Genomic DNA, 21,148 nt, shown 5'->3' with positions numbered 1-21,148 from the left:
CTTTACTTCAATTTGGTGAAATATATAAGCACCGACATACATGTATTCTGTCCACCAACACTGTCTCCGAGGAATGTGTATAAGTTCTTGGTAAAACACTCTGATCCATTGCTTACTACATGGCTAAAAAGCCTAATACATGCTTAGGCCGAAGTCCCAAATGAATGAATGACAAAATATGTTGATAAATGAATGCTGAGAAACTTAGGCTAACTGTCCCCAGCAAAGATTCCCACTGCTGCATTTTGCAAGAAGCAAGACAAATGAATGGGAAATTGCTGCTAAAGCCATGTGAAATGTCCCAGTCACTAACCTGCAGGTAGGACCCACGTGTCAGCCCTGCTCAGTGGGCTTAAGAGACACACAGTGTTGAGCAGGTAATTCTAGCTTTATTCTACTGCTTGCATTGGGCTAAGAAGAGCCCAAGGATGAACTCAACAACTTTTCTTCCCTTGAAGTAAAATCCAATTAAAAAAACATTGTCTCCTAGTGAGCCTGATGTACACTCCTCGGCATCGTGACTGCACTGGTGTGTCCCAGTGTCTCCAAGTCTGTTCTCTGAAAGAGGGAGAAGAGTGGGAAAGCATGGCTTACCTTGGAAGACTGGGGGTGTGAGGTTTAGGTTTACTAGCTACAAAAGGCTTTGATTCGGAAGGAATCACTCCGTGAGAGTTTTGGTGTGGCTCCTGTGAAGTTCTGGGAGGGGCGGGATGCGGGTCCCTGAGAGGCTGCGCTGGTTGCTGAGAGTCCAGATGGCGAATCGATTCCTTTTCCCTGGTTTTGTTTTTGTGCTCGGCTAACAACACATCAAATAGTTTTCTTCTACCCTGGACAGCCCTCCGTTGGGTTAAGGAATGTGTCTGTAGACCAAAAAGTACAGAAACCAAGATATCTCAGTAATAATTCTTTCTCTGTCATACGTCAGAAAACACTATTCCCAGTAAAAAAGCATCCTGGACCACTAGCAAAGGCTGCTCAGCATTTGATAAACTAAAAATCATGAGTATGACCTTTTCCCTTTAGCTAGAATAGAAACAGCACATATTCCAGGCTCCAAATGTGTGAGGGTTTGGTGATGGTACTGCCACCACAAAAAAGAAATGTTAGCTGTGCTGTCCAGTACGTACCGTATTTTGCTGTGTATAATGCACTTCTTTTTGCCCAAATTTGTGAGGGAAAAATCAGGGTGCGCATTATCCATGGGTAGTACTAATTCCATATCTATATAAATGTTTTAAATTCTTTTATTTATGCTTATGAGTTAAAAGAGTAACTCGAGAAATCAATAACTATACCTGTATGCCAAATAATACCGTGGAATATGGTAACTGGTTTTGTTGAACTTAGGACAAACTTGCGACAAAGAAGAGTTCTTGGCCTTCTACATGCGTAAATATTGTAAATTTGTTACCGGTACATAAAATTTCTTGTACCTTGTATCTGTTCTTGTGTTTTGTAATTATTTGTTACATAAAATTTCTTGTACCTTTATGTTAAAAAATAAAGGCTAAAATTCATTTATAATACAAAAAAACCAAGTACCTAAATGTAAACAAACAAAAATTTGAATTAAAAAATTAAAACGAAAGATTTTTTCCCCTGAAAGTTTGGGCCAAAAACGTGCGCATTATACATGGCAAAATATGGTAATCAAGTGGCAAACAGTAGAAACAAGCAAGTGACAGGTCCTCCTGTTTTGTGCAACAATAATTTGTTTACTGGGGCTCCTACCAAATCCATTAGAAAAATCCCTCTTTGGGCCATTGAAAATTTTGAATGTTAAAAGAGAAGAAACAATTATTCATGAAACATGTATCAAAAAGTTTTCTTTTAGTAACTGCCAGAGAGTAAAAACTATACAAAAGTGCTTCTCTATTCCAATGAAAATGCCATTGAAGAAGAGAAAGTGACTCCATGCAAGCTGAGGACAGGGCCTACTTAGGCCCAGGAAAGTTTCTCCGGCTGTGAGGAGATACACAGCACAGTGAATCCCTTTAAATGTAAGTGAATTCATCCACATATTTCCTTAGCTCTTTTATGCCACAAAATATTGCAAATGATACTTTATGTGTGTTCACAGCTCTCCACATTACACAGATGTACTGCTCTACAGATCTACATGCTTGCTACAATTGAAGAGGTTTAAGGGGAATTAGGTTTCTAATGTCCTTTTGAAATTCAGTAACATAGACCTGCTTCCTTCTGAGACCCACTGCAAATTACAGATGCCCCAAATCTAATCTGACACAGAAAGATAAATGTGTTTAGCTGCTTTTAAATTTTTTCCTTAATATGTGATATGTACACAAGAAAATAACGTAAACGAAGACAAAGAGCTGTTTTTTCAGTGCTGGACCAGCACGCACACAGCACCTGGCACTCAGTAAATGCTTCAAACAACGAGCACATAACAACAGAGGCCTCCAACACGTGTCAAATGAACAACTGAATATATAATGGCCCTGGTACACCTGCCTGTCTGCAGACAGACAGAAAAGCCTCTCCTCATCACCAAATGGCCCCTGGTGCTTAGCACAGCAAAGCCAGGCGACCCATGTAGGCCGGCATGATCGATGTTTACCCTCTTGATTTGAAGAGTAAACAGGTTTTCCACTGAGCACTGAAGAACCTTCCAAACACAAATGTGACGCTCCCTCCTGCATCAGAACTCTCTGGGAGCTGCCTCAGGCTTGCAGGATAAAGGCCGACTCTGTAATGAGGCTTCCGGCCCCGCACACTCGAACACCCACGCTTCCTGCTCCCTGCTCCCCACTCTTTTTGGTGCCAAGTGCTTCAGCCTCCTGGCTGTCGTTCTGACCCTAAGGTGTTTGTTCTGCCCAGCACAGAGCTATCAGACATGTTGCTTCCTCAGTCTCTCCCACCCCTCTTTGCCCAGATAAATCATAGGATTTCAGCCTCATGGTCCTACGGCAAAGGAGGCTTCCGTGGTCCAATCGCCCTACGGAATGAAGCCTGTTATAACATAGCCCCCCTCCATGTTTTACACATCAGTGGTTAACTTCACACTTATCTGAGTGATTATCAGGTCAAGCTCTACCTCTCTCATTAGACCGTGAGCCCTATGAGGGTAGGAAGATGCCTTGATTTCGTTAAAGCCTGGTAACCTCTGGGACCATGAACGAGGCCAGGGTCCCAGATATGCAGTAAATTTCTACAATGATTAAATGGACAAAGCCACCAGACTCAAAACCGATGTGCACTAAAAGCAAAGAGGACATTAAACAGGACACTGGACAGATGGGGACGCGAGGAGGGGACAGTGTGGGGCCGACAGACAAGAGGGCACGAGCGACAGGAGTGAGAAGCAGGAGATGCCGCCAGTGAAGAGCATGGACGATGTTCTGAGTGGCAGACGGCAGGGGCCTGGGCGGCACTGGGGCATGTGCAGCAGGGGCACCCACGAGTGTTTGGCCAGACTCAGGCCACGGAGGAGAAAGGGAAAGGGAGAAACACTGACAAAGAGCACAGGAAGAGAGGCCGGGCATTCAGTGAAAGGGCAGGCCTGCCAACACGCTGCATTTTCTGCCAGTTCTCTGCTGAATTCATGACATGCCAGGGCCGAGATACCAATTAACGCGATGACAGGATTAGCACCATGCCACAGACAATAATGACACGCTCAGCAGAACACACGGAAAGCACACACGATCCAGAAAGGAAGGTGGTCAAACTCCTCACAGATTCTGAGCTGAGAAAGCTTTTGGTTCACCAGCACACCACAGAGATGACTGAAAAAGAGCATGTTGGATAAAGAAAGCATCCTTCATTGACCACAGGTACGGGACTACTGAGAAATCTGTCGAGATGATGATGGACCAAGGCACATTTTCACAAACTCTAAGGGACAGCTAACACGGACATAACCCTACAGAGCTCGGATGGCCGCCTTCAAAGAACAGCAACACATCTCTATGTGTGTTCCATTATCATTACAGAAAACAGGAACAATTTGTTCTGATAGGATTTTTTAACCTAGAGATTCGGGGCTGGGCTGGTCCATCAGCTCTTGAAATAGAATGCAAAATTCAGAACACATATGTGAGTATGTAGTTTTTCCTCAGGAAAGAGGATCTGTGATTTTTAAAAAATTAGATATTTAAAGGTGCTCATGACCAACCCCTTCCCCCAAAAGATCAGAACCATTGTTGTAAGATAAAATCTACATACTAAAATTAAATCAAAAATTAAAATTAAAATAAGGACCACTTAGAAATAACATTTTCCATTCCTGAAGATTACAATGTTCCTCTACTGTTTTACGGGGTGGAGTACAGCCTAAAGTCCTTTATTCAAATACAATCTTTGGTAAAATTTAAAATAATATCCCAAACAATTTTATTAACTTTCAGAAGATGAGACTAATTTTTATAATTTTTAACTTGTCCTCCAAACAAGGGTTTTTAAATTACACACTTCAAAGCAGTGATTCTTAATATTTCTTGATCTTTCCGAAGGGACACTCTCCTTCTCTACAGAACCACAAATAAACATAAATGCTCATTTACGTAGCAGGTCCAGTGACAGCCTGAAGCCCCCCTACACTGACAATACTTATTTTACAGCAAATATACCACAGCGTATTAGCAAACTGGCATTTCCAAGGAAAACCTCAGGACAGAAAGGAGGACCATTATGTTTTCTTAGCTTACATGTAAATTAGACTGTACATTGTCTAGTATTTAAAACATCACAAATGTTTTAAAGTGGCTCTTTAAAATGGAAGGACCACAGATTACAAAAACATTTTAAGAACATTCATGTATATGCAAAGTAAATTTATAGACTTGTTCTAGTATAATTTAAACCACAGTAAAGGGTAGTTTCTCATATTCAATTTCTCTGAAAAAATGTTAAAAGTATTTGAAAATAACAGGTTAGTGAGGAAAGAACACTATTCCCGAGTATGACACTGCTCAATGGAAACAAAACCTCTCTTAAGATTGCAGTTTATAACAACAGACTTCACATGTTCTGAACCTGAAGCTTTCTTCATTAAAACCAAGTTATTCCCTCATTTATAAAATTCGAAACAATCCGCAGACCAGACCCCTCTGGGTTTGAGGTGCTGGGAGCCATGCCTGTCTGCTGCAGCCACTGTGCTTCCCTGAACACAGGCAGCTCTGCCCAGGGCACCACCTACCTTGCATGTCAGAGACCGGGTGCAGGGCTTCCTGGTGTCGAGGTCAACGACCCCACAGTGCATGTCAGGATCAAACTCTCGTTCTGTCAAAAGCACACAGACATTACGATGGGCTCACCAAACCCTCCCTTCACTCAGTTTGTAAATAAGAAAACAGGAGAAATTGGAAAACACACAAATTGTAATTGGATAAAATCTACCACATACCAATAAATATAAAGCAGCAGTAACACCACTCAGAGTGGGGACTGTTGCCAGCAGGGGACAGAAGAGAGACTGTTTAAGTCAGCACAACCACAGTACCGGAACATACCATTGGAAAGCTGTCTTCACATAAGCTGCGTGTGCGCATGCGTGCACACACGCGCGTGCACACACGCGCGCGCACACACACAACGCACACACACATACACATAGCACACACACGTGCACACACACACAGCGCACGCACACATACACACAGCACGCGCACACATACACACATACACACACGTGCACACAGCACACACGCACACAGTGCACACATAGCGCACACACACATACACAGCACACACAGCACACACACACATACACACAGCACACACACATGCACAAACACACGACACACGCACGCACAGATACACACACAATGTGCACACACACACTCACATACAGCACCCACATACGCACGTGCAGATACACATACACACATGCACACACATACACACACGTGCACACATATACACACAGCACACACGCACACACATACACAGTGCACACACGTACACAGCACACACGTGCACACACACATATGCACAGCACACACAGCACACACACATACACACAGCACACACACATGCACACACGACACACACACTCACATACAGCACCCACATATGCACGTGCAGATACACATACACACATGCACACACATACACACACGTGCACACATATACACACAGCACACACGCACACACATACACAGTGCACACACATACACAGCACACACGTGCACACAGTGCACACACACATATGCACAGCACACACAGCACACACACATACACACAGCACACACACATGCACAAACACACGACACACACACTCACATACAGCACCCACATATACACGTGCAGATACACATACACACATGCACACACATACACACACATACACACACAGCGCCCACGCACACACATACACACACACAGAGCACGCACACACACGCTTTAAAACCGAGCAACAGTGCAGACGGCAAGCATCCTACTTAAGGAACGTCCTCCTCAAGCTGGCGATGACCAGTTTTAAAAGAGGACTTACAGACAGCAGCTCATGTGCTCCCCTATGAATGGCCAGTACACAGGAAACACTACGAGAAATGGAAGTTACCTGATAATCTCTTATTTAAAAACTTCCTGTTACTGGAACTATCTTCAGACTTCTTTTCCAGGGAGGGCGGTGCAGGAAGCCCTTTGCCATTCAGAATCTGTCCAGGTGAAGGCAAGGTTGGCTTTGGTATTGAGGGGCAGTTAAGGCCAGGCTTGACTGAGGAGCTCACAGTAGCAGGACAGGGCGGCCCCACCGCAGGTTTCAGTAGTGTGCCATCCATCTTCGGATGAATCTTTTCCACTTTCACAGAGGGCGTCATGCTGTGGCGGGGAAGCAAGAACAGCAGGACCTAAGTACCAGCGCCCCGGTGAGTGGGAACAGACGGATGAAGGGTGCCTGTCATCCGTGCACCGCACCGCACAGCTAGGCTCCTCAAGGCACCTTATGGAAACCGCTGAGGACTCTCCAGGAAATTCAGTAAGGTTCACATTTAGCCAGTCTATAAGCCCTTCTGGTGAGGCAAAAACCTCCAGGGACCATCGACTTTACCTGGTCTGTCATCTTTCCAGAACAATCTTACACAGGAGCCTTTGGGAGATCTAACTTGAGACCTAATGCAATTCCTACAAGAAGCAAAATATGAAAAAGTCTAAAAGGACCAAAGACTATTTGCAGGACCTGAAGGTCTCTGAGAACTGTCATTTTTAACATGTTGCATACGGCGGGGTTTAAATCCCTCGTGAAGATTCTCGTGATCCGTATGCAACGTGTTAAGGAAGGATCCATCAAAACAAAGTAAACTGAGTGAGCAAAGAGAAGAACATTGAAATTAGAGAATATTTCCAAGAAATGTCACTAAAGACTTATACGGACTGAAATAAGCCTAACAATATGTCGCCAAGAACAGGCTCTCTGCTTCTGTCAATGAGCAAGACCAACGTTTAATTAGTAAATGATGTATCACTGGAGTGATAATTCTCCAGTCCCTGAGAAAGGTTTCTGTAATAGGAGCTTGGAATACACATGCCTGATGCAAGGCTGCTGACCACAGAATAATACCTGTGCCACTAACAGAGAATGGATTTCTCTTGAAATCTTACAGACACTATCATTTGGGTGGCAAATGCTGCTCTGAAGCTAACAGCTGGCCTGGTCCCCCTCTAGAGGACAGCTCCAAATAGAGGTTTGAACGGATGGGGTTTTATAAACTTCGGTCAGTGGAGTCAATGCTCTGACAGCTGTGCAGCTGGCAAGTGACTTGCACAGTACACTGGCATTTTCTTTGGTGTTCAGACAGCTCTAGGAACAAAAGCCAAGCTTGCTGTACTCGCACTTCTGACAGATGAACAGAGGCTGGGGGCTTAGCAACCAGAACAAACAACCCCAAACAGCTGTACCTGGGACAGCCTGACAGAAGCAGAGACACTGCAAGATGCCAGGGCCACTCCCAGTTGGCAAGGTCCCTGAGCAGTAGCAAGGGCTGGACGCTGCCCTGAGATTAACCAGGTTAATCAGACGCTGGGCCTGGGATGTGTGGCATACCCTCCAAAGGGGAGGCGGGCCAGGGAAAAGCCACCTGCCACCAAGGCTAAGGGACGCCATGACGAAGCAAGATGTGTTTCTCTGGGAGTGCACGGCTGCTGCCTCACGTGACCACAGGGGCCTGCCCACGTACAGCCCCGCGTGGAGAGGCGCCAAAGCCTCGCCTGGTGGGTGTCAGCTTCTTCCCGTCTCCCCTCATCACTACACTCGTGATGTGAACCCAGGACGGGGGGGAGGAAGCACCGCTTCCCTGTTGGCCTACAGGCTCTGGAAAGGCCTAGGACAGCATCTGGGACTCCCTTCACCTTTGCGTCCTACTGTTACCAACTGCAACAGCAGAAGTGCCAGCATCCATTTATTTATTCTCTCCTGTGGGCCAGGAGCCTGACTAACACATTAGCCCCACTGCTCTCATAACCCTGCGCGACGGATGCTGTTCCTGGGCTCTGGAGAAAAGTGGTGCCAAGTCCAATACCCCACAGCTAGGAATTGACGCAGCTGGGATGTGAATCCAGGCCTTTCTGACTTGAGGGTCCTCAGCTAAAGCTCCTTGACCTTTTATTACACTTCCTTATCCTCACCCGGGAAGTGGGGATAACAACAATACCTATTCCATAGGTTTGTTCTGGGAATTAAAGGCCGATACACATGTAGAGCTTCGTTTCAGTAGGTGAGACACAACAAAGGAGCAGTAAGTATTATTAACCTTATAACTAACACTATTACTACTCTGCAAAGTCACCCAAGATGTGACAGGGAAACAGAAAGAAACAGCATGAACATGACTTTCCCCCGGCAGGCTCCCTTCCTCATGCTCCCAGTCACGCCCAGAGCAGCGGTGTGCACAGGCCCACTTGCATCAGGGAAGCATGACGACCATCCTGGCCGTACTCACATTCTGCTGTGGGGGACTCTGCTTTGTTGGACGGGATGCATTGGTCTGCTGTTCCCCCTGAGCTGCAGTTTCTCTTTGGGCGATTTCAACAACTTGGAACTTAGTGAGGATGTGCTTAGAACACCTCCACTGGAAGAACGGCTGCCTCCACTTCCACTGCCTCCTTTGCTTTTGGACAGAGAAGGGAAGAAAGAAAATACTGAAGTGGGAGGAACGGCCAAAGAAGGCTTGCTGGATGAGCTATGTCTTCTTTCTGAAAATGAAAACAAAGGGAAAAAAAAAAAAAAGACATCATGTTTCAGGCAAGTCTCCAAGGGAACCCTGGAAGAGTACCCTGAAATCAACACATTTAGGTTCCAACATACTAAACTCTACAGCTTTCAGAAATGGCTTATCTAGGCCCCACAGGCTCAGTAAGGCTTCTAGGAACTGGTCCTTGTGCATAGGAAACATCTCAGCATAAAAAGGTTTATCATTCACAGACAGCCGTGAGGAAGTTAAACAGCCATTCTAAACCTTAGAATACTGGGTTTTGCACATGAACCTCATGGTTCCAACTTGCAGGCAGACAGAATAAAATTACTCATTCATCTGCAGAACTCTGCTGACTGACATTGTATGGAATTAATTCTTCCTCTCCAGCATAGTACCTCTCCAATTTTCCAAATAGCAAAATGTTAAGAAACAAATTGTACCTTCATTTTTTTTTGCCACTACCCACTAGCATATGACACTAAATAAGAATGTTTCTAGGGTAATCTTATCATTCCTTAAGAATCTGTGCTGCATTTTTCTAGTTAATCATTTCAGCCCCCCCCCCCCCCCCCGCTTTTTTCAATATTTCAATAATGTCATTCAACTACAGATGGCATAGCTCTGGTTCACACCACTAAGATGCCAAAGGTGCAAGACAAAAATACCACAAATAGCTGTGCTTGGTGTTTAAACCAGGAAGTAATTAATGGTTAAGTACAGACTACACAGGTGTAACTGAAAATAAGTCCATCCGCTGGAGCACCAGATTCTCTCAGAGTAAAGCAATCCATATTAAATAAATCAGAGCTGTTGAAGAATGTTATCAATGGAAACAAGTAAACTATTTAGTAACTTTAGCTACTTAAGTACCTTATGATGGTAGCTTAGCGGCTGCCTTTAAACTTATAATTTAAAATGACACATCTGCTTAAGTCTAAGTTTTAAACGTATGTGATCCAATATTTACTTATCACAATATGGAAGCTCTGAGTATTTAAAAAATTAAACATATGAGAATCAATGACTACCAGCATGACTTAAATAGTTTATTTTAAAAGGTCTTTTTTATACCAGTCTGGAGCTTCTCTATGAAGCTGTGATGATTTATCCCCACAAGGCCATTAGTTCAACGATGCTTTAGGAGGTACTTGAGAACCTGCCCTACACCAGGACAAATGTGTTATGCTATCTGCAGGCAAAATTCAAATTCTCCAACTCAACCACACAAAGGCCACCAGCAGGTTAGGAAAGCTAAATTGATAGTGACTTGTAAGTGCTTGTTGCATCCCGCCCCCCTTTCCTGATTTGAAAGTTGTAAGGAAGGGAAAACTAAATTAACTTAAGTTTAATAATTTTTCCAAATTTGGCATCAGAGGTTTTTTGTTGATTTTTTAATTTAGTTTCTCTCTCATCTGTGATCCCAAATACTCTGACTATACTTCCAAGACTCAGCGCTTGTCAGCCAGGACTGTAAAACTCTATTTCCAGTTCTGTTGTCTGCTTTGGATGGCGGAGCTTCCCTGAGCCATGTTTCACTCATCTTCCCCATACGACATGGCACAGAGCAGGGCTGCAATTCACAGCTGCTTGATCGGTTCATCTTTTCTTGTGAAGAGGAGTGGTTTTCTCATGGCCCTAGACCAGTGGTTCTCAACCTTGGCTACACAGTGGCATAACCTAAGGAGCTGAAATCACACTGGTGCCTGAGTCCCCCTCACTCGGAGAGTGTGATTTAACTGGTTTGGGGTGTGGCCTGGGCATCCAGACACTTACAAGCTCCCGGATCTGATTCCATGGTGCAGCAGGGCCTGCCTGAGACGAGGCTCAGTAACCGGGGCTAAGAGAACATTTGTGCAGCACCGAGAACACTGCCTGGCATCCCCACAGTGCTGTACCGTGCTGTGTACCAGTTTGTTAAAGCTCACTGCTGCTACTTGTCCTGAACCGGCGTTCTCAAAACTTCCATCAATTACAAACTATTTTCATTGTTCTAACCAAAGCCACATAAAATACTATTTTGTACTCAACACTTTAAATGATCAACTCTACTATTCCCTACTCTTCCTTAGTCTCGTACTAACCAGTCTCTCATGTGGGCATCATTGGTATTTTGGACAACTCCACAGGATTTCAGGATAGTTAGAATTCCTGGTCTGCCACCCTTTAATCACTAGTAAGGGCAACCTGAAACTAACCCCAACCCATTTTCAGATGGCTCCATGTGAGATGGCTCCGTGTGAAGCACGGTACCGCACTTAGAGATATTTTCCCAAAACAATAGTATCTCTGAAGCAATAGGTTTGATCAGCTTCCTATAAACACTTTTCTGGTATACATTAAAATAATTAAATATTTAAATACTCATCCATAAAACAGTGTATGTCCGGTGGCAGTGTACTGAAGGAACAATAATACCATGTCTGTGGTATGAATGGGGGAAAACCCCAACAGGAACTCTGATTTGTAAGAAATCGACTCCTTTTACTATTCTCTGGCAATTGGAACTCTCAAGCACGTGTCTCAGAGTAAACGTGATATATTTTCTCTGATATTAAAAGATGTAAACAAAATTCTCAATCTAATTGAATACAGTCAGTTCTGCTACAATGTTTGTTTTCAAAATGTAAATTTATTCCAAAGCTATTGATACACTGAAAAACAATTTGAGCATAATGAAATTTTGCATTTGCTTTTGTAAGATTTCATGTGCCGGAAGCACTAGGTGCAGGAAACTGCCCCTGGCTGAACTGAACCCCATGGGAATGCAGCTCGGCCACCCAGGATGGCAGGAGCCACGCCGTCCACATCAAGTGCTCCGACTTTCCAGTGATTTCACAGACTCTTCCTTCCACCACTACTCAGCTCACAAGCGCAATCTTCCCGCCACCTTCTTCCAGAACCAAATGTCAGGTCGTTTTCAAGGTAACTGTCATATTTATTCTCATATTTATGTTGTGTGTTTTTTTAACCATTTAATCCATGTAAAACTGTGCTACCGTTTTTGTTAGGTTCCTATCTTTTTCTGTGTGTCACTGATCAAGTTCTTGAGTGTTGTGCCCTAACCCAATTTTCTCAACGAGCCTCATGTGGTTTTTATTGTGCAATTTGCACAGTGCGGTAATTTTTCAGGAATGCGTGTTGTGTTACAGCAGAACTGACTAACTTCAAGCTTGTCCTTTCAATTTTCTACTCCCATCAGAGTCCATTCTCCCCATTTTCTTTAGTTAACACTTCTTTTCTTGTCTATTAACTCTTGAATTGGGCTTTTGTACTACAAAATCAAGATTCACAGTCTCCTAACATTAAGTCAGCTGATGTATGAATAACATTTCCCCCAAAATTGTATATTCTATTTCAGCAATAAAAGCTACTTAAAAACTGAAGAATGGCAACTAACCATGTGAACTTCTTCATTCACTAAAACTTGAAACCGGTTGTGCACGCGCACGCGTGCGCGTGTGTGTGTCTGTCTTTCTGTCTGAGATTCTGGCTGTAAAGTGCCAGCTCAAATTCTTGTCATGCTGCTGAATTAAGTTGTTCCTTCACATCAGGGTCTGGTGACTTACTCTCTGGAAAGGGCAGCATCTGGCTTTCCCTCCATGAGAAAGCGAAGAGGGAAAACCAAACATAATTATAGTTCAGTCGGACTCTCCTCACCCTTTCAATGTAGGCCCTTATTTTTCATAAGATTTGAAACTAGGCCTCCAGCTTAAAAAAAGTGTATGTTCTTACAACAAAAGTGAAACAGGCAAGTCATAGGTAGGGTTAGGCACCTTGTATTGCGTGGGCAAACTGGTGGCCAGATGCCAAGCATAACTGCGGCGTGGTCTGGTGAGGAGACCGAGCTGAGTTTCCACAGCACTCCTCTCCAGGGTCTGGCACCAGCACAGAGAAAGCACACTCTGTCCCTGAATCAGGAGGGCACTTTGAACGGCTCTAGCAAGAGGGAGAAACAGGCAGACTGACAGACAGACACACAGATACAGGGAAAATGGGAAGGACGGAGAAAGAGCCAGGGGTGAGTGTGTGTTGGTGTGAGAACAAGGCAGGTAAAGGGAGGCAGGTAGGGAGAGATGGATGGATGCACAGGGCTTTCTTCCCCTTTGTGTCTTGAAGATGTGACCCCACTGAAGGCAAGGGCAGGATATGGGGGAGAGGAGAGGACAGCTTTCTTTAAGTCTTTCGAAGTGGAAGGCAACCAAAAATACTGAGCTTGTAATTTTGGAATCATGCTGAGATTTAAAAATATACATATTTGTGATTATATGCAAGTGAACGCATGTATGTCTGTGTGTCTATGTATATATGTGTGTGTGTGTGTATGTATGTGTATATATATATATATATATATATATATATATATATATATATGCGTGTGTGTGTGTCTGTGTGTTTGTGTATTGACACTCAGGTACAAACCAAAAAGGAGCTCAAAGCAAGTAATTAGGTATTTTTAAGTCATAAATAAATATTGCTTTGGAAATAACTAAAAATAATTTATAACGGACAAGTGCCAAAGTTAGAGCACAAACCTAAAAAGCAGTCAAAGCAAACTGTAACTTCAAATCATTGATGCTTGAAAAAAATCTAGAAGGATATACGACTATATCAGACTTTTTAAAGTAGTTATCCCTCAGATTATAGGTCTATTTTTAAAAAACCTTTGCATACTGTTTGAATTTTCTATAATGAATGAATATGGTTTACTTATCAAATACATACTTTAGAAAAAGAGCAATTTCATTGGTGTTCTGTGCTCAATTTCACACATGCCAAAATAAAGGAAGCTACGTTATAATTGTTCCGTTCTCAATAGGCATGAAGAGCAGGCAAGAGTGCTAACAGCAATCATTATTGTTAGCTCCAAAAAGCTCCGCTGAGAAACTTTGGGTCATTCATTAAGCAGCCCCTTCACAGAATTATTTAAATTGTTGACTTTGATACCCAGGTTGAGAATAAGTATAATCTGCTATGACGCAGCTTCCAGTTAACCCAAACTGCCATTCTTCACTTGCAGGGTGCCCAACACGACTCGCGAGGGGTCAGCCGGCATCATCTGTCTTTCATAGGAAACATCCCAGATCAGGACCTGAGGCCAGGCTATAAGGTCACATATGTGGATTTTTAAATCTCCGAACTTCTTCCTTACACATCTACTTTTCACCACATCAGTGCTTTCCTTAAGCTTCTGAGATTCAAAATCGAATCCCACTCCAGGTCTTTTGTCATATGTGCACATTATCAAAGACTATTATTTACTTAACGTATTTTTCAAAACACAGTGGCTGACTAGACACACCTAATTTAGCACTGCAGAAGCAGTGTCTGTGAAACCAGGGCTTTGGGTTTGACAGCTATTTTTTCCCAATAACTATTAAAAAATACTTGGTATGCCATTTAAATCACACCACGGACCACGCGTGATCATGAACACTGAATGATGTCTGCTCACGGCTCTCACTGTCAGCCCTTCCCTGTACATTTTCTTACTCTTTTCTGAAAGCGCTCGTGTCTGCAGGCAAAGGGGGTCCCACTCCACTCCTTGTTGTCACATACTTCTTTAATCCCCAAATCTGTTTTTCTTTTGATTCAATTGCTTTAGGGTCCTCAGGTACTTGATTAATAAATAGTCTAGTACTAAAAAGGAAGCAAATCGGTAGGACTGTTCCTGGAACATTAAAATCTTAAGTTGGGGAACCCAGAGCTGTTCTCTGACACGAGTGCCCAAGGACAATGGGCCACAGTTGGAGCCGGAGGCAGCTTCGGAGCGTGCCCAGGTGGGTTACAAACTGGCACTGGAGAACAGTGAGGGAGAAAGTCTTCGGCACAAAGCACCGGCGTCTTTCCACTGGGGAGATTTAACTGAAAAGGATGATTTCAACACTGGCTGCCCTAACAAATTAGTCTCCAACTGTGACTTCTGCCAAATGCCTTTCTCCTCCCCCTAATGCAGAGGTGCTTTAAAATTAAAACATAAGGGGAAAGTGCAGAAAGAGAGTCATTTACAGCACTCAGGCCACTTGAAACAACTTTTTGCCAAAGGTTTATAATCAAATTATCAAGCTCTTTAAGTGAGTGCTTTATGATGGGAATAAAAGCCCCACTCTTGGCATTTCCACATCTCCAGGCAGGGTGCACAATGCAGCACCCCACTCACACTGCCTGCATGAAAGAGCAGATCACAAAGGGCAGATTACAAGGGAGAAAGACTCCGGTGGGGGAAGGGACAGGCGTGAATGGATTGTAAATAATGTTGCTAAGAAAGGAGCAGAAATATGGCAGCAAATAATGTTGCCAGGACTTCCCATGGGACTGTTCTTTCTGGACTTTGCTTTCAAGTATGTGAGAAATATGAAAAACTTATTGACTATCTAGGGGTACCCCTCCCCCACCATCTTAACTTGTAGCTCTTGGCAAACATTTAAACAATGTTTTAAAATAGTTTAAAAATCCAAATAGTTTAGTAAAGAAGATGCAATGGCGAAAAAGAGGGGGTACTTAATGGTGTAACATTTGATCACCTCAGTTGTGAGTATGACATCATTTCTTCATAATCATGGTCAGAAGACAGCTTGTTTTAGGGAAAACTGAATGGTCCCGGCAGCCAGTTCATTTCCTTAAGGTGGCCCCTTCCTCTGCTCTGGCAGCCCTGGCCAAGGTGCAGATGCACGGAGGCTCGTCACCAGGGCCTCAGACAGACAGACAGACAGACACACACACACACACGTTCGCGGATGCCTTGAGTAAAACACAGCCACCTCTATGTGCTCCTACGATCCCCGGAATGGTGCCACCTTTGTGACTTACTGTCACTGTTTCTGACTACAGGATATCCTGAAATGCATGCCATGCTGGCTGCCACTTCTATTTTGCTAATAGTCCTAAGGACCTCTCCCTGCTGTCTTCAGGAAGCATACTGTTACCAAATGATCCTGACAGAATATAGCAAGCAATCACCTGCCTGAAAACAAGCAAATTTTGCCGTCCGAGTGACGATGCACAGCATTTCTGAAAATCTGCTCCCATCTCCCTCCCACACTTTCATTGACTTGAAATGTCTGTATTTCTCAGGTATCAACAGGTGAGAAGAAAAAACAGTCCGAACCAAAACTCCCCAAGTTTCCAGGTGCTTTTTGATTTAATCCGTCATCTGTTAGGGAAAAAAAGCACCCTACAAATTCAGTGATCCATCACTGTAAGTTCAGCCTCGCAGTTTGTCAGACCATGCGCAGTCCAAGCATCAACAAACGCAATTTGTACACGGGCATGTCTGTAGCCGTATTTCGGGTCTGGGTCAGTGTTTCCCAAATGAAAGACACAAGACTATCATCAAAGTGTAAAAAGAGAATTATGAAAAACAATGTGTCTTTACTACTCCAATCCAGTTTTCACACACACAGATCGGGGAAGAGAGGATTATAGGAACCTGGTAAAACTCAAATTAGAGGAGCTCTCTTTTTGTTTGTTTGTTTGTTTGTTTTGAGTGAACACTCCTGTGCAGGAATCCCCACAGGGAGCACTGTCTTCCAGGCCAAGAGGGAGCAGCAGCAAGTGCAGGTTGAACGGAGTGTCACCACCACCTGCTGCAACGTGCTACGCTCAAGTCTGCAAGGCACAGCTTCACTGCTACACTACATCCCACTAGCTGTCTATCCTTTTTATTTTACTTTATTCTGCGTGGGGGTGGGAGTGGAGAGAAGACCACGAACATGGGAATAACAAAACCCTCAAACTTAGAACAGTCCAGAAAACGTCCTTCGTTAGGCACTCTGTTAACAAGGAATGAGTGATTCATTACTTAACAATGCCGCTGTTTTCAATGAGTTTGCAGCACGTGTTTATTTCTTCTGAAGAGAGAAATAGCATCTGCCCCACCTATAGGCTAGGGCTGTCAACTAATAAACACCGAAAGAAATATTCAAAAACGAAACCAGAAATGGCAAAACTAAAACTGCCTCACGAGAGACAAGAGTTTTTAGAAAAATCAATTTTAGGGAATTAACAGCCATTTGGTTTAAGGTTTAAGATTTGTTTGTACTTAAAGTCCTTCAAAAGGGTAGCTAAATTTCAACCTCAATTAAACCCATCCGGTCATCGCAGAAGGCATGAAATTTGAAGCCAGTAAGAAGTAAAGAACTCAACTGTCACCTCCCTTCCTGCTTGCGGACAGAGGCATGATAATTAGTGTAACTGGGAGAACAGCTTCACAACCCACTCAGCTTAGCTGTACTGGCTACCTCAATAACAACTGAAAAGAGCGTCTTTTCTGGCAGTCAGTCAGTAATTACATTTTTATACACTCAATTGAAGAAGTTACTGAATGACTTCCCAGGGTTACTGTTTGTATTTTGAAGTTGTTTTCCCTCTTGCCAGTGTTCTGTTCGAAACTGTGCTGTGGATTTGAAGTATCTGACAAAATAGCTTTCAGACACATTCTTACAGGAAACACTGTGAACTGGCTGTCATGAAACCTCACTTACCACAAGTGAAATACAAAACAAACAGTTAAAGCATGTTACAACGTTCCTCCATTTTTAGAGAACGACGTAACCAATGTTCTCCCTGTTTTGAGATCCGGGAACTGTTTGGTGCAAACCGCAGCATTTTGTTGGAGTTAATAGCAAACTCAACTCCTGTCTGCATTTTGAACTTTGGCCAGATTACTTCAATGACATTTCAGAATGGCTCCTGTGGACGGCTTGCAGTAGCTAATCTCTCTGGTTGCGATTACCCACTCTGATCACTAGCTCTGCAGAGCTCACGCTTTGCACCACTTCAGCTGCTTACGGCTCCGGCCTGCTGGCAGGACAGGACAAATGATAGCAGGAAACAGGCCTGCACAAACTCTTCCGACTCTGCTTGGTTCTATGGAGTGTTACCAAAGAACTAACCCACCTCCTGCAAGCTCATCCAGAACTGGGCCCCAAGCCAAGACCAGCCTCTGAAAACTGTCTCAGAAAACTTACCTAGTGGAGCTTTCAGCCCTGGTGCGGAGGAAGAGCTATTCTGGAGACGCTTCTTGTTACCTTCCATTCACATAATTTGGTTGTGCTTCATTGCACACTCGCTACTGCAGGCTTACATCATGAGTTGGGTCTGCCCACCAACTCCAAATATGCTCCATGTTTGGTCTTATGTAACATTTGCTACTACTGTAAAAAGCACTTGAATTACAAAGGTCCTGGCAGATCAACAGAAAACAAGGGGTGGAGTCTAATTTGATCTAATACGGTCATACAAGGCATCCTGGCTAATGTAAATTAATCCTTCTCTTTGAAAGGCAACTTGCCAAAACTGGAGATGAAATTTATAAATTAAACCTGCTAAAATGTGAATTATTCACACCCTGGTTTTTCTAAATACCTTCAAACAGACACTGTTACTACCAGGTATATTAGAAAATTTACATGATTCATTATACAATCTAGTTTTTATGCCTCGATAGACCTAGAAGTTTTAAAGTTATACATTTCTATACATATCAACAAGACTTTCCCCACATTTTATTTCCTCATGATCTGTATTTTTAAGAAATAAAGGTTTGTTACAAGTGAGCACACTTTTCTTCCTAAATCTGGTAATAAAAATCTTAACTTATTTTCCGTGCATATTTGTAAAATAAGTCTAACTTCAGAAGAATATACACCTGACTGTCCAGAGTTTTAATCACTGGATGTCTGACTAAAGCGTGGTACTTTTTATACTGGGAATCCAAAAACTTCTCTAAGTGGCTCTTTATAAACAGTGTCTTCCTGGTTTAGCTGTTTCTATCTCAGCCCCATTATGTTCCCCATATCACTACTCCCGCTCTTGTCAATCATCAAATCTTACTGTCAAACACACACTTAAAAAAATGGCCAACTGATCTGACTGTTAGGATGATAAAGGCTGCACACGTAAATACACTCAGATGCCCTGATAGTTCAGAATGAACACTTTTAAATGTCAAAGAGGTGGGGGTCGGGGGGAATTCCTATACAGACTCCCATCACCCCATGCAGAATATTTGGCAAAAAGTTATGAATTACACGTGTGGAAAGATTTGGCCTGGAAGGGATAAAAGTTGTGGGCCATAGGAAATGGCTTCTATTAGACCACACACAAATGCTAAATTTATTCTAAAACAAAAGAACAGTAGCCACACTGCTTTATTTTCACAGCAAGCATTCAGATCCTAACCATGGCAGCAATATTAAGATCCAGAGGGTTTTCTGAAACCTACTGCTTTCTTTTCCTTTTCAAATTTCTTACAGGCACATTCAGACAAAACTATGGTGGTCCTTAAAAGACAGCAGAAGAACACAAAGAAAGAGCCATTAGCAGGCCTTAGAAGGACAGAATGAGCGAATTTCAAAAGTTAATTAGCAAAAACAAGAATTTTCGGTTAATTGACTGAAAGTTTTCTTAAGCTAGCAGAAAGAAAACACAATCCATTGCTGTACTGCCTGGTTGCCACAGGCCTGAGCACCGCTCACGGCACCTAGCCGCCTGGGGCCCCGGAGGTGTCCCGGGATGCCGGTCCTCCCCTGCAGGACAGAACTGGGGCAAGAGGCTCTTCCTCAGGCGCGGTGTCACCCCACACCGCTGCAGCCACCACACTGGACATCGACCTCCTCGCCAGTCTCCCAGCACAAACGCTTGCCTTTCCAGTCTTCCCTTTTGTGGATGGTGGATGTGCAAGTGGGGAAAACAACTGTTACGAGAACCAGCCAATCAGTGACAGTTCTGGGGACAGTCTTTCTACAACCCTTATGAAAACCAGGGTACATTTCAGCAAATGTTCTTGAATGCCACAAACACATGTCTACATTTAATTTCATATATAAAGAACTTAAATTTATTTTTAAGATGTACATCAAAAAGGGATGAATGACAGTGTAGGCCAGGAAAATATGTGTAACTCTGTACAATATATGCAAATACACAAAAACTGGGCATAAACTCAAATTAAACTTTTAATGTTTAACACATACAGCTCTGTTCTCTTTGAAAAGCACCGTTATTATTTTCTTCAAACCATTTCCCAATATCCTATCCAAATAAAGTTTATACTGATATTAAATCCCTCAATGGTGGCTCAGATTTAAGTGTCTAGGTCTGGGGACATGCTCACATTGCTTTTTTCTTATGAAAAAAACAGACTCTAGACTACAAAAAGACTACAGAGTAAAATACCATTTTGATAGAATAACATCCATGCCTTACAGACCAAAGATTACAGGTATCGGCTGTGGTGTGGATGGTGTGCACTCACCAATTTTACTCTGGTTGCACAACAGGAGGCCTGATCTGACACAAACCCTTCTGTGAATGAGTCGGCGCAGAGCACGAGCAGTGCAGCCCGAGCAGGAGGGGCAGCTGCCCGCGGTCTCAGCACTTTCAGTGGTGCAGCCGCGGGCAGAAGAGTCCTGGCCCTCAGGTCTGTGTGTCCCTCTGAGAAGCCTAATTCTGCTCCCTCCTCGTAACACCTTTAGTGCAGCACCCAGCACATCTCCAATGCTCGACAGATGTTAGCTATTATGATTAGAAACAAGGAGAAACTGGACATCATCTGAAGAAAGGAAGAGTAAGAGAAGGACAGTGGTTTTGATTATAGGAATTAGTGAAGTCGCCAACAAATCATGGGATTTCCTAAATGAAATCCCTGAGAAGCCAGCAGAGGTGTCTGTCGTGGGTGTTCTGCAGGGCACCCAACAAGGCCTTGGCAGTTGGGAAGTGCTGTGTTCCTGTCACTGGCGGTAGGTAGCCAGTTCTCCAGTTTACAGAGCACAAGTCTCCATCCACTAACCCCACTTCACTGTCTCAGCAGGCCGGGCGAGTTATAATTGGCCTTAATTGGCACTTACAGGAGCTTTAACATTCCTTACCTGCTGCCAAGGAGCACTTGAAAGGGGGAGAAAGTATTTTCAAACTTAGAAATACCAAGCAATTCATTCAGCTGTGGGCCTGGCAGCCTGCTATCCAGAATCAGATTAGCTTCACCAAGAAAT

At 43.5% G+C, this 21,148-nt stretch overlaps 1 protein-coding gene across 10 annotated transcripts in view; it reads right to left on the bottom strand.

The window, feature by feature from the left end:
- Positions 1 to 21,148, bottom strand: part of ATXN7 (ataxin 7) — a 128,527-nt gene that overhangs the window by 16,141 nt on the left and 91,238 nt on the right. For 8 of the 10 annotated variants that reach the window (XM_074313234.2, XM_074313230.2, XM_074313233.2 and 5 more), the window contains 4 exons: positions 8,904 to 9,156; positions 6,527 to 6,786; positions 5,162 to 5,244; positions 595 to 860 (listed from right to left, as the gene is read on the bottom strand). In XM_074313234.2, the coding sequence (XP_074169335.1) occupies positions 595 to 860; positions 5,162 to 5,244; positions 6,527 to 6,786; positions 8,904 to 9,156 (862 nt within the window). Of the gene's footprint in view, positions 1 to 594; positions 861 to 5,161; positions 5,245 to 6,526; positions 6,787 to 8,903; positions 9,157 to 18,124; positions 18,279 to 21,148 lie in introns of those variants that run through there. The other 2 variants (XM_019728357.3, XM_019728358.3) reach the window with 2 other exon arrangements.

The sequence above is a fragment of the Rhinolophus sinicus genome, chromosome 5, assembly GCF_057876585.1.
Source record: "Rhinolophus sinicus isolate RSI-liver-muscle chromosome 5, RSI-T2T, whole genome shotgun sequence".
NCBI classification, from domain to species: Eukaryota; Metazoa; Chordata; class Mammalia; order Chiroptera; family Rhinolophidae; genus Rhinolophus; species Rhinolophus sinicus.
Note: the sequence above shows the minus strand (reverse complement) of the source record. Positions and strands in the feature narration are given on the sequence as shown.